At 42.3% G+C, this 12,121-nt stretch overlaps 1 protein-coding gene across 1 annotated transcript; it reads right to left on the bottom strand.

Annotated features, from left to right (window-relative positions):
• Window positions 1-5,593: 5,593 nt before the first annotated feature.
• Window positions 5,594-7,633, bottom strand: LOC4333492 (protein JINGUBANG). Its single transcript, XM_015773621.3, has one exon. It carries the CDS (start codon window positions 7,497-7,499, stop codon window positions 6,018-6,020), a length of 1,482 nt encoding a protein of 493 aa, XP_015629107.1. The 5' UTR covers window positions 7,500-7,633; the 3' UTR covers window positions 5,594-6,017.
• Between the last annotated feature and the right edge of the window lie 4,488 nt (window positions 7,634-12,121).

Here is a 12,121-nt window from a genome sequence, read left to right as displayed (position 1 = left end):
AAATAAATTAATATGATTTTTTGAGACAGGTATCTTATAGATTTTTTTAAAGAAAAATATTGTTAAGTAGTCTAGGAAACGTTGGCGTGAATGAAAAAAATAGGGTAAATACCACAGCTAAGGTGGTTTATAGGACTATAATATAATAACATATGCTAATGATAAAGGCCAGTCACTTGGAAGATCCTGATCCCTGCCACGTGACCCGCACATGATCCCCAATTCCCCCAAAGAGAAAATCCCTTCAATACCTCTGAAATTTTGCTAATTCCTTCTGTACCTCTAAATTTTTCTTACTTTTTTTTATACCACTAAAATTTGATTTTGATCCCTTCCATACCCCTCCCATCAGTTGACCGTTAGTTGACTGTCTAATTTCTATAAAAATTGACCATTTTACCCTTTGGATGAACATAGAAATTCATGAATTACAGTATTAAAAATGTAAAAGTTTATCGCATAAGGCTATTATAGTTATGAGTTTGTTGTGCAATGCATTATTTATCACAAAATTTATTTTTAGATAAATAAATAAAAAAATATGTATCTATTTTTTAAAAGAAAGTCATAAAAAAAAGGAGTATGCATAGGACTACCAGCGCTCACAATATTTTTTATGAATGCTCCCGATCAAAATACCCGTTGTCCTATTAAAACTTTAAATAAAAAATTTAATTTATTACATTTGTTTTATTTTAAAAATTTATGTCAAAATTTTCTGCACTAATTATTTAGTCTAATTAGTTTCATAAAATGCACATATTGTGCAGCGAAATAAAATTTTTTAATCGTTTTTCAAGTTTATATTCAAACCTAAAGCATTAAGGGCATAAATATTTGCAACCAAACGTAATAGTGAAATGAAGGAAAATGTAACGGTAGGGGCATGGAAGGGATCAAGTTAAAATTTTGGGGGGTATAAAGGAGATCGGGTAAATTTCACGGGGTACGAAAGGGATTGAGTGAGTTTGCAAGGATATAGGAAATTTACTCTTTCCCCAATTGGCCAATTCCCCACCGACCCAGAGGCGGCCTCATTTCTTCTTGGAGCACGCGACCGGGCGTTGTCTCGTCTGAGGCCGCCGCCTTCACGGCCGGCGGCAGAAGCTCTGATCGCCACCCTCCCCGACATTGTCCACTGCCCATCCCGACCTCGCTACCACGCTGGTCTAGCGCCGCCCTCCCCGACGTCGTGCGTGATATCCCCGCTGCTGCCACCCTCCCTGACCTCGCCCGCAGCATCTCCAACGACATCCGCCACTGCCACCGCGGCCGTCCAGATCTGGTGAGACCCCCGCTGCTCCACTTCTTGCTCATCCCTAGCCCAAAGCGCAAATCAGTGTAAAGATATGTAGTGTTAAGTGAACACTCTGGCTTACCCCTAGTCCATTATAAAACTATGTTCAAAATATATGGCCCAATGTGAAATTTACTCATCTTTTTCTTTTTTTTTGTTACATGTTGTGACAAAACTGTTTATCAACTTCTATAAAATGTTCATGAACTTGGATATGTGTTTGGTTGTGGGAACTGAATTTCCCTGTGAATTTTACAATGGTGTGCAGTGATGTCTTGTAGATGTATTATTTGGCATCTTAAATATTTCACTTGCAGGATATGTCATTACCTGTGAATTTAAATTTTTGTAGATAGGGGCAGACATTTTTAGGTCTTGAAGAAATTGAGGTAGCCCTCGTTTGGCTTTTAGCGATGCTCTTATTATTTCTGATCCTTAGGAATCCTATTTCGGGTCCTATGGTTCCGGGTCGATGTGGTCCCACTAGTTGTCGCCAATAGTGGTGAAAACGGATCGGATAATAATATCCGATCCGATCCAATCCGATTCAAATCCGTTCGAAACGAGTATATAGTATGGGCTTTTAGAAATCCGACGGATATGGATGCGGATGTGGATAGTATAATGCAGATGCGGATGAGGATACGGTATCTCCAAAATCCGGCGGCTGCGGATTATCCGACATTTCTGTCGGATTATCCGATAGGCCGTTTGCCGGATAATCCGAAATCATCAACACATGTAACGACTCTACCTATTGCATATAACATAAGTTGGTCCATCCAATGTACTAATTCATCAATTACCCTAGATTTCTTAGTCTGAGACTTTCACCGTCTCATGTCATACTTATGTAGTTGTATTTTTATATTATAGACATCATGTATTCATATTGTTTAGCACTTAAGCACATAATTATTACAATGGATCGTTTATTGACTATTGTATTATTGTTCCTTGCATTGCCAACTCGATGTTGTATTGATTGCATACACACGTAACATCCGATAAATTTAATCCGTTTTCGAACCAATTATGCTCCATTTTTGACATCCGTACACTATCCGCACCCGCTCTGAATTAGCTTAATAAATATGGTTTAGGATATAGTATGACCACTATCAGTCTGAATCCACTCCGTTTTTCTCCTAGTCGCTAACGTGGGTTTGTCTTTCTGAGACATTTTCTAAATAACCTGTGTACGATAAAAAGTAAAAACAAAGATTACTATCTCAGTAAAAGTATACAAAATACCCTAAATTATATATCACTAGTCACATGTATATCTAAATTACCCTAAAAATTCATTAAAATACTCTAAATTACCACAAACATATCATAAATACCCTAAAATATCTAAAAATGACAGAATACGAGGGGCTTAGGGTCAGAAGGTATCTTAATCAGTTATATGAATGCACTAACTCGATCAAACCAACTCCGGACAGCACCTCATATTCTATGTTGATTTGATAACCTAGGTAGTATCTACACTAAAATCCATCATCCATCATGCATCTCTAAAATAACTCTTGGTGTTCTTTTCTCCTGAAGATGAAGATTAAGTTTTTTTACGCATAACAAGGTGGTATTAACATATGATTGATCGAGTTTTAATTATTACAAACTTGAAAAATAGATTAATATGATATTTTAGAGCAACTTTCATATAGAAAGTTTGAAAAGTGTGCCACGAAAATCTTAATCTTTATCCAACTCTTGTTGAGAAAAGAAAGGGAAGTCACAAATAAATAAATCCACTTAGATCCACATCACAAATTTCATACATTTGCACTAAAACCCTAAAATACCCTAAACTTATCGTAGTAATTCACTAATGGGCAAATCACCAAGTCATAAACATATAAATTTCACTAAGCCACATATATAAAAATCAACATATATAAACCTAAAATCTCACAAATTTCATCCCTAAAATCCCTAAGTCATAAGCTAGTTTCATCCACTACTCAGTACCCGCGTGCAGCCGCCGCAGCCTCCGCGTGCCATCGCCGCCGATCCCTTCTCCGTGCGCAACCTCCGCAGCTCCTACTGCCGCCACCGTCGCTGATGACCTCTCCACGCGCCGCCGCCTCAGCGTGCACTGAGCGCCGCCTCCGCCGAACGTCATGCCGCCGAGAAGGCCTATCCGCGCGGGATGAGTAGACCGTGGGGTGAGAAATTTAGGGACACGATTGATTTGGTAGTCAGAGGCATTTTAGCCAGTTCCGAGTATAAAATATTTTTTTTGCACCCTAGATTAAACCCTAATGGTACAGTAAAATAGGCTAAGACGGCAGTTCTGATTTTGAAAAGTATGGTTAAGTAAGCAAAGTTGAAAAAGTAGGGTCATATTAGTAGTTAGGCTCTAAAACAAGGTCAAATAAGCAATTGTCCCTAATTAGTATATGTACTAGTAGTGTTTCTCCATGAAATTGAGCGGTTAGATTTTTTATACATTAATATTGGATTAAAGATACAATTTTTTTCACTCTATTATAATATTTTATATTATAAGACATTTTAATTTTTTTCTTAATGGATTTCCTTAAATTCGACCATATGTATAAAAAAAAATCTTAGTAACTACCACAACAATAAATTAATTTTTTTAAATGTAAAATCAAATATATTTTGATACAAAAATAGAGTAAATTTTTTTATAAATTTAATCAAAATTTAAAAAATAACTTTGAACAAATTCGAAACGATCATACCATGAGGCTTGTTTGGCAAATGGAATTGGGAAATAATATCCCACCCTCAAAAGGGCAATATTTCACACCTCATTTAATCCTAGCCATTCATCTATTTCCTTTTCTCAATCCCATCTCCTATATCCCACTTGCCAAACACATCCTGAAGGAATAGAGGAAAGTTAATAGTTAAGTACATTTCTTATGTCTCGTTTGAACATGGGTCAGATGAAATCTTTAGCGTATAATTAATTGAGCTTTAATTATTTCAAACTTCAAAAAATGGATTTCGGTCAAATGTTATAGCAACTTCAATATAAAAAGTTCATGACAGTTTAAAAATCGTGCTAACAGCTAACAAAAACTAAGATTAATTTATATCTTAATTATAAAAGAACAGCGAGACCTTAATATTTAGAATAAACAGCTTTGGCTTGTTGCATCCTAATCACACCCTTCATCGAACGGTCATCACCGAATCTGCTTGCATCGGCAGCTCGAAATCAGCCCAAAAACCTTTGCGAGTTGTCGTCCATGCATGCATGGCAGGCAGGCAATATCCGATCGAGTCGCCGTGGTTGGGCCGGCCGGGAAAGGGATGGGTGTGGTCGCGAGACGATGCCCGGCGGCGAACGAGGCGTTGGCCGGCGCAGCAGCGCAACAGCGGTGCTGCGAACACCAGATACTATACATTCCATCTCCGGTTGCGTTGCGGCGTGGGGAGGGAATCCTCGGCGGCCACGGGAACTCCTGTTTCAGGGGAACCCCCGGCGAGCTATTGGAAAGGGAAAGATGGCGACCTCTGTACCGCAATTTGGTCTTATTACACTCTTTACCTGCCGAGTCGTCCAGTCCTACACAATTAAGTTAAAATTAATTAATTGCTTACTCCCTACTCCCTACAGATCTATGACCAGATTTGGTTATATTAGAATATGTTTGTTATATCTAGTTCTAAGTTTGTTTTTCTTTGAAATGGATAGAGTACCTCTTAAAATACTTATTATTTTAGATAGTTTAAGTATAGTTTTTTTTAAAAAAAACCATATTATCCCATTAAATGATATATGGTTGAGACTTTGCGAGTGAAGTAGAGGTAGAATAGAGAGAAATTTGAATCGGAGATAATGGATGAGACAAGTAATACTTGAGAGTGTCAAGTATTTTGTGAGAAATTTTGAATATTAAAAAAAATAAGTATTTGAAGAATAAGGCAAATTTTCTTTTATATGCACAATTAATTAGTACTACGACTTAGTGTCAACTGTCAAGTCAATTCGCGACTTGTAAGATTGGGCGGAGGGAAATATATGTCCTTCACACTTGATGCCTTGATTTGTTGACGTTGTCCATCAGGAATGATCTGGATACTAGACCTGTTCATGGTAATTTTTGTTCTGTGTGGTCAAATTCCTACTAGAATACACAAATCACAATCTCATGTCGCCATTGGTGTGGGAAATGTAATTTTAGGACTTTTAATTACGATGAACCGCCATATATATTCCTGATTAATTTAGGGAAGAATACATGCATGCTGCTGTCCTTTGATGCTACTACAGATGACTGAAGAGAAGTAGTAACAGATTAAAGGTGAGGATTGCCACCAAAACCGAACTGTTAATAATATATTCATACATCAAAATTAATATGGTGGCTTTTATATTATTATATACATCTGTACATCTTACACAGAGCGTTAATTAAATCACTACCAAAATCAACAAAACAAAGCCATTCCCAAAACCTTCTCCCTTTTATTTTTTTCCCTTCCATTATTGGTTTTTGACGTGGCTGGTAGACCTCTCGCTGTCAACTAACCGCCCATTCCTCCTACCAAAATGGTATCTCCGACCAAGCCACCCATTCGCATCCATACATTTGACAAATACGTAATCTACGTACAGGCACCGTATATTCTACGTATATTTACACTCTTCTGCTACAGTACACGTGTGAGCCCCACACTGTTCTTGCATGCACGCACGTTTGTGTCAAGTTAGTGATCAGCTCTAGCCTCGCCGTCACGCCGCTGCCACGCTGTTCATCTCCGACGTCTGGTACGGCGACCACGCCCTCGCCGCCGCCGCCGTCGCCGCCGCCGGCTGATCCTCTCTCTTCCATACATGCGGCGACGGCAGCCGCGGCGGAGGATTGGTAGGTTCGATGTCGGAGATTCGCCACACCTTGACTGACCCGTCGAGGCTGCCGCTGTACACCACGAACCGCCGCTCGCCGTCGGAGCTGCACGATGATGTCTCCTCCTCGTCCACGGCCACGCACTTGACGGGGCCGGTGTGGCCGGCGAGCACGGCGAGCCGGGAGTGCTCGCCGCCGCCGCGCCGCCACGCGCAGAGCGTCCGGTCGGCCGAGCCGCTCACGACGACGTTCCCGGCGACGGCGAGGCACATCACCGCCGTCCCGTGCGCCCTGAGCGCGCCGCCGTACCTCGCCTCGCCGTCGATCCAGTGCCAGTAGGTCACGTCCCCGTCCGACGAACCGACGTACACGACGCGGCCCTCGGCCGAGACGGCGATGGCGGTGACTGCGCTCTCGTCCTCCCGCAGCACCGTCTCCAGGACGTGCCTCGTCTTCGCCTCGCCGCCACTCGCCGCCGGCTCCTCCTCCCGCCGCCACACCTTGACGGTGCCGTCGGCGGAGCCGGTGAACACGACGCCGTCGAACCCGGCGGCGGCGACGGTGTTGATGGCGTCGTCGTGGGCGCACACCGACTCGAGGCACCTCGAGTCCGATACGCGCCACACCTTGAAGGACCCGTCCCAGGAGGCGGAGTAGAGCAGCCCGGCGCCCTCGTCGAGGCTGAGGCACGACACGGCGTCGGAGTGCCGGAGCCACACCTCCCGGCGCCGCCCGCGGCGGCGCCGCGGCGTCTCGACGTAGCTGGACGGGTTGACGGAGCTCCGGACGTAGTCGGCGAGCCTCGGGAGCGAGCCGACGCGGCGGTGCACGGCGGGGTCCCCCGCGTCGGCGCGCCACACCCGGACCTTGCCGTCCTGGTGCCCCGTGAAGATGCGCCCGTCGTCGGCGACGACGATGGCCTTGACCAGCCCGCTCCCGGTCCTAAACCCGGCGAGCTCGCGGCGGTCGCGCCACACCCGCACGTTCTCGGAGTCCGTGCCGGTGTAGAGCACGTCCCCCGCCGCCGCCAGCGAGTACACGTGCCCGTCCTCCTTCACCAGCGACGCGACGAGCCCGGTGGCGCCGGCGCCCGTCCCCACCCCGCCGCCGCCAAGCCCCGGCAGGTGCGCCGCCCACGGCGACTTGGGCGGCGTCGACGCGCTGCACCGCGACGGCGACGAGGCCGCGGACCCGTACCCACCGGCGCCGTCGTTCGTCTGCCACGACGACGAGCTACACCCGTCGTCGTCGGAGGCGGAGGACGACGAGAAAGACTTGGGCGAGAACGACGCCGACGCCGCCGAGGCCGCCGCCGCCGCCTGCTCGGCGCGGAGCAAGTGGATGAGCTTCCTGTGGCCGCTGCCCATGGCGATCGATCGATCCTGGTCGAGAGCTTTTCAAGGCGGGGATGGTGTTCGGAAGAATGACCTGAGTCGCAAGGAAGGAAGGCGAGGCCGAAAGGGAGGAGAAGGCAGGTCGCATCGCTTGCTAGGTTGGAATTGGAGGCGGGGGAAGACGAGACGTGGCGGTATATATAGGAACACCAGTAGAGACGTAGAGTGCGCGGGAGGATGCCGTGGGAGGCGCGACGCCGCGACATGTGGCCCCAGGATTTTTCTTTTCAGCTATTTTTGGGGAGAAACTTTGTGTATTTCTGGCAGTTTGGGCTAGTGTTCGATCACCCAACCAGGGACACGTGGCAGGTGTGGGTGTGTGCTCAGTCTCAGTATTGGGGATTGCAGAGTATAAATTTGGTTCCTTCTCACGTCACAAGTATGGAAGGACAGTATAAATATCTTACTTTACAATATTGTCCTTCTATAATCTTTTCATTCTAAAATAAATTAATATATGTTCGGATTGAACTTAATCTAGTACTACTAATTTAGATATCTGAGATAAAACTTTAGGTTTTTTAATTTAAAACAGAGGGAGTACATGAATATCAATTTAGATCTTCAACTTATCCACTATCGTATCGTATAGTCATTGTAGCCCAAAATTAACCGGTCTTAATTAGCTATATTCATGACAACTTTCTTTCTATCTCTTTGTGAGTGCTTCTATGAAAGATAACTCCAAGTGTTCTTTTTTCCCTTGCCAAATCCCATCTCCTCTTTGTCTGCGATGGCCGTTGGTCACAGACAAGGGAAGGGCGGTCTGGAGGCTGGACGGGTTTGTCTCATAGTCGAGTGAATTCCGTTGTAGCCTTGTATGTCTTTCCTTTCTCCTTTTTTTGCAGATCGAAGGAGATGGTGAAGTTCTTCAACTATGGATAGATTTGCTAGACCTTGCTCCGACATATGCCATCTGCTTGGTGACCATCGAGTTAGTCAACGACACTCCACTACTCTTATGTGTCAGCCGTAACTCAAAAAGTTTCCAGTTTCCCTTGCGAAAATGTTGCACCGGCTATCAGCATTTTTCCAGCAACTAGTTACACAAGACTAGCGTAAACCAAAACCAAAACCCAAAATCAAAATCCTTTATATTTTATGACGGAGAAAGTATTAAATAAAGTGCTGATTTCTTTTAAAACAAAAATTGCACTATTGATTAGAAAAAAAAAGGAACTCCACAAAACAACACCACGGTTGAATTGTACATTCCAGCATTTTTCGCAAACTCGGTCGTGCCGAACAGAACTACTACGGTGGGTGCAACGTTCGTATAAGCAAAAGCACGTAAACTAAAATTGCGCATGAACCTGAGGCTGGTAAATAAACACTCTATCCAATTTAACTTGTTTATTTTCATGGCTACCATCACAAAGATTTTGATAACGTTGTGAAATAACATATGATATTTTATAAAGTAAAATTATCCAGATACTGTATACCTTGAGGCACCAATATTTTTAGTCCGTAAAATTTCTCATAAGATTTAAATGGAATCTTTTTGACAAAATTAACTATCCCTGGAATATACTCGCCAGAATGATCGATCCCTAACAAAGTCAACAACAGCTCATTGTCCCTTGAATATTATTGTTTGCACATTACTTTCTAGGATAATTTTGCTATTGTTTTTTTTTGTTAAAACTAAGCTAGATATATCTTGTATTAATGCCCCAAAAAGTCGGCATGCTACAATTCCCACCCCGGCCAACTACGCAAAAACGATATATCGATGCATGTGGTGCGGCTTGTTACCAAGGAGGCATGCAATTTGAATTGAAGGGTCTCTATAATATTCATAGTCGGCTGGACACATGAAAGGGATTTTGGCTCATCCCATGCATACAGCATACGACTCACTTTAATGATTCTCACAATGGAAGCAGCCATTTTTCATTTAACACTGAAATTATCTGCGAAATATTTAAGAAGATAAATTAATTTGGGACGTTAGAGTTGGTATAATTCGCTTCTCCCTAAATAAGGTACTATCTTCTTTCCACAAAAAAAAGCAACGTATACATGATCGATTACATGGGCATTGAGTTATTCGAGAGTTTTATATATCTATTTAAAAGAAGGTAGTTGCACTACCAGGGAACGGAAGTCTACCGTGTGCCTAAACAACTCGGTAACAGGGCTAAAACTCACGGTAACGTCGTTCTTGTGAGCAAACTCTCGGGAAGGTGTACTCGGCAGCCTTTCACCTTTACCGTGTCACTCTACCCGTGAGAAACTGCTTGCGAACTCAGGATGTGCTGAAAGCTTACCGTGTGAAAACACCCTGCCGGTAACTTTCCAGTTAACGGCACGTCATGCACGGAACGGAGTGAAATGGGGTGGTTGGAACTCACGGGAAGAAATCCATAAAACACGGGAACATGAAACACCTTACCGAGAGTTTTTAGTGGCCCGGGAATGTTTAAATTCTTCCCGTGAGATTTAGCACACGGTGACATTTGAGATGAATACACGGTAAGATTATGTAGCTCATTGTACAGGGTTTTACACATTCACGATTGTACTGCACTGATACAGTAGGCAGGCAACTAACATGTATGCATATATATATATCATCCAAACATGACAGACAAGCATCACATATGGAACCACACAAATGTCAGGTGAACATTAGCTGTATATTATCCCAGTATTAATTTTTGAATACAATGATACAAAAACACAATATCAATGGTTGTCTGAAGTGGCTATAATGCAATAGTAACAAGGTGAGTCTCAGTTCTTGCAACCTCTCCTAGGGAGGCAATAGAGAAATGTTAGAGGCTAGTGAGTAACCAACTCCAAATTTGTGTATTGACAGCACCAATCAACTGCAATCCTTTGCAATGATCCAATTGTATGCCTGAAATTTTACGAAAGTAAGATGACTGCCAAATATTATTACAGCACGCAACCAGTTTATGAAAGATTAATTCTTGTGCATAGTTGACAAAGGAAATATTCATTTGGGGAGGCACAGGATATAAAAAATTGGCATTATAGTCTCCATAAAAAAAAGAATAATGTACCTTAGAAATATTCGTCAAATAAGATATCCCTACTAGTGGGAACTTCATCATCTTCAGCAGATGAGGAAGTGCAATAAGATTCATCATCCTCGTCATCATCATCTTCATCTTGAATAGATGATCCATTGAGAAGCTTCAAGTCCTTGTCATTGCAAATATCTTCAGTATCCCTGCTGATGGCAACTTGCTCAGGATCATTGTTGAGTTCTTGACCAAGATCGATTACAAAACTGCCAAACAGACCATCTTCTTGGAAATAGTGGACAACATTGCTATTAGGAACAGAATTGTAATCTTGATCATTGGGTACTTGTAGTCTACCAATTGGCTGCACCTTATACACAACCCACCAATTAGTGAGGTCTTGCACAAATTTACATGGGTACGGCATGTAATACACCTGTGTCGCTTGATGAGACAAAACAAATGGTTCGAATTTTGGAAGGATTGACGCATGAGCAACCTCAACCAGACCATATCTTGGTGTATACCTCACTTTGCTTGGGTCAAACCAATGGCAATTGAAGAGCACAAGTGTGAGAGGTTTTCTGCCATCAAAGCTGATTTCTACTATTTCTTTGATGTAACCATAATACTCAGTTGTGTCACTATTTTCTCCCTATCCTATAGTCACCAAACCACTATTTATTGTAGTTGCATTTGGCCTCTCATGTTCATATTTGTGTGTTCGGAATCGATACCCATTCACATCATACATATTATATTGCAAGACTCGAGTGTGGCATCCTTTAGTTACTTGTCTCAAATCATCACTCATAGTTTCGTCTAAACATACTCTAGCAGTGAAATGAAAGGAAATAATGTGTCAATAAATTGTGGCATAATGTTCTATTATGGCAATATTGAAGGTTATGTTATAGAAAAACACAAGTATTATTAGGTTATTGACACAAATGCAATTAACAGGTGTTAAACTGCAAACTAATGAAAACAAAAAGAAAATGGAAGAAGGCACTATTGATTATTGAGGTATCGAATTTCAAAACTGAAGTTATCAAGTTATTAATTGGCTAGGTTCTTTTTGTTAGTAGAAATTGGCAATGATTTTATTCTTTCCAGATTTCCGACCTAACAGATGATCAATTGAGAAGTGTCTCCATATTAATGACATGTACATACATGTTCAGTACTATTTTCATAATGCTTGTAAAAAAATTAACTCGGATTGTACTATGAAAAAGGCAGATGCATACTAGGAACTTGCACTAATCCAAATGTGCTTTACTGTTGTAGGACCAAATTTATAGCACTGATATAAGAAGTCACCAAATTTAGAGTTTTAGCAGTAATACTTTATTGGTTTGATGGGGATTACCTAGGTTGCAGGAACATTCATGAAAGAACTTAATGTTCAACAGTTAGGAAAGTATGTATACACATGCAAGATATTACATCGAACTAAGCTAGATAGATTTCCTAATCTGATCTGAAAGGATATGCATAGCTAAGTGTATAATATAAGTAAAGTCTGGGCTAAAGAAATTACTTGTTGATAGAACCAAGATACGAAATTAGGACGATCTCTCCCAGCACCATTCCGTA

The sequence above is a fragment of the Oryza sativa genome, chromosome 3 (assembly GCF_034140825.1).
Source record: "Oryza sativa Japonica Group chromosome 3, ASM3414082v1".
Taxonomy (NCBI): domain Eukaryota; kingdom Viridiplantae; phylum Streptophyta; class Magnoliopsida; order Poales; family Poaceae; genus Oryza; species Oryza sativa.
Note: the sequence above shows the minus strand (reverse complement) of the source record. Positions and strands in the feature narration are given on the sequence as shown.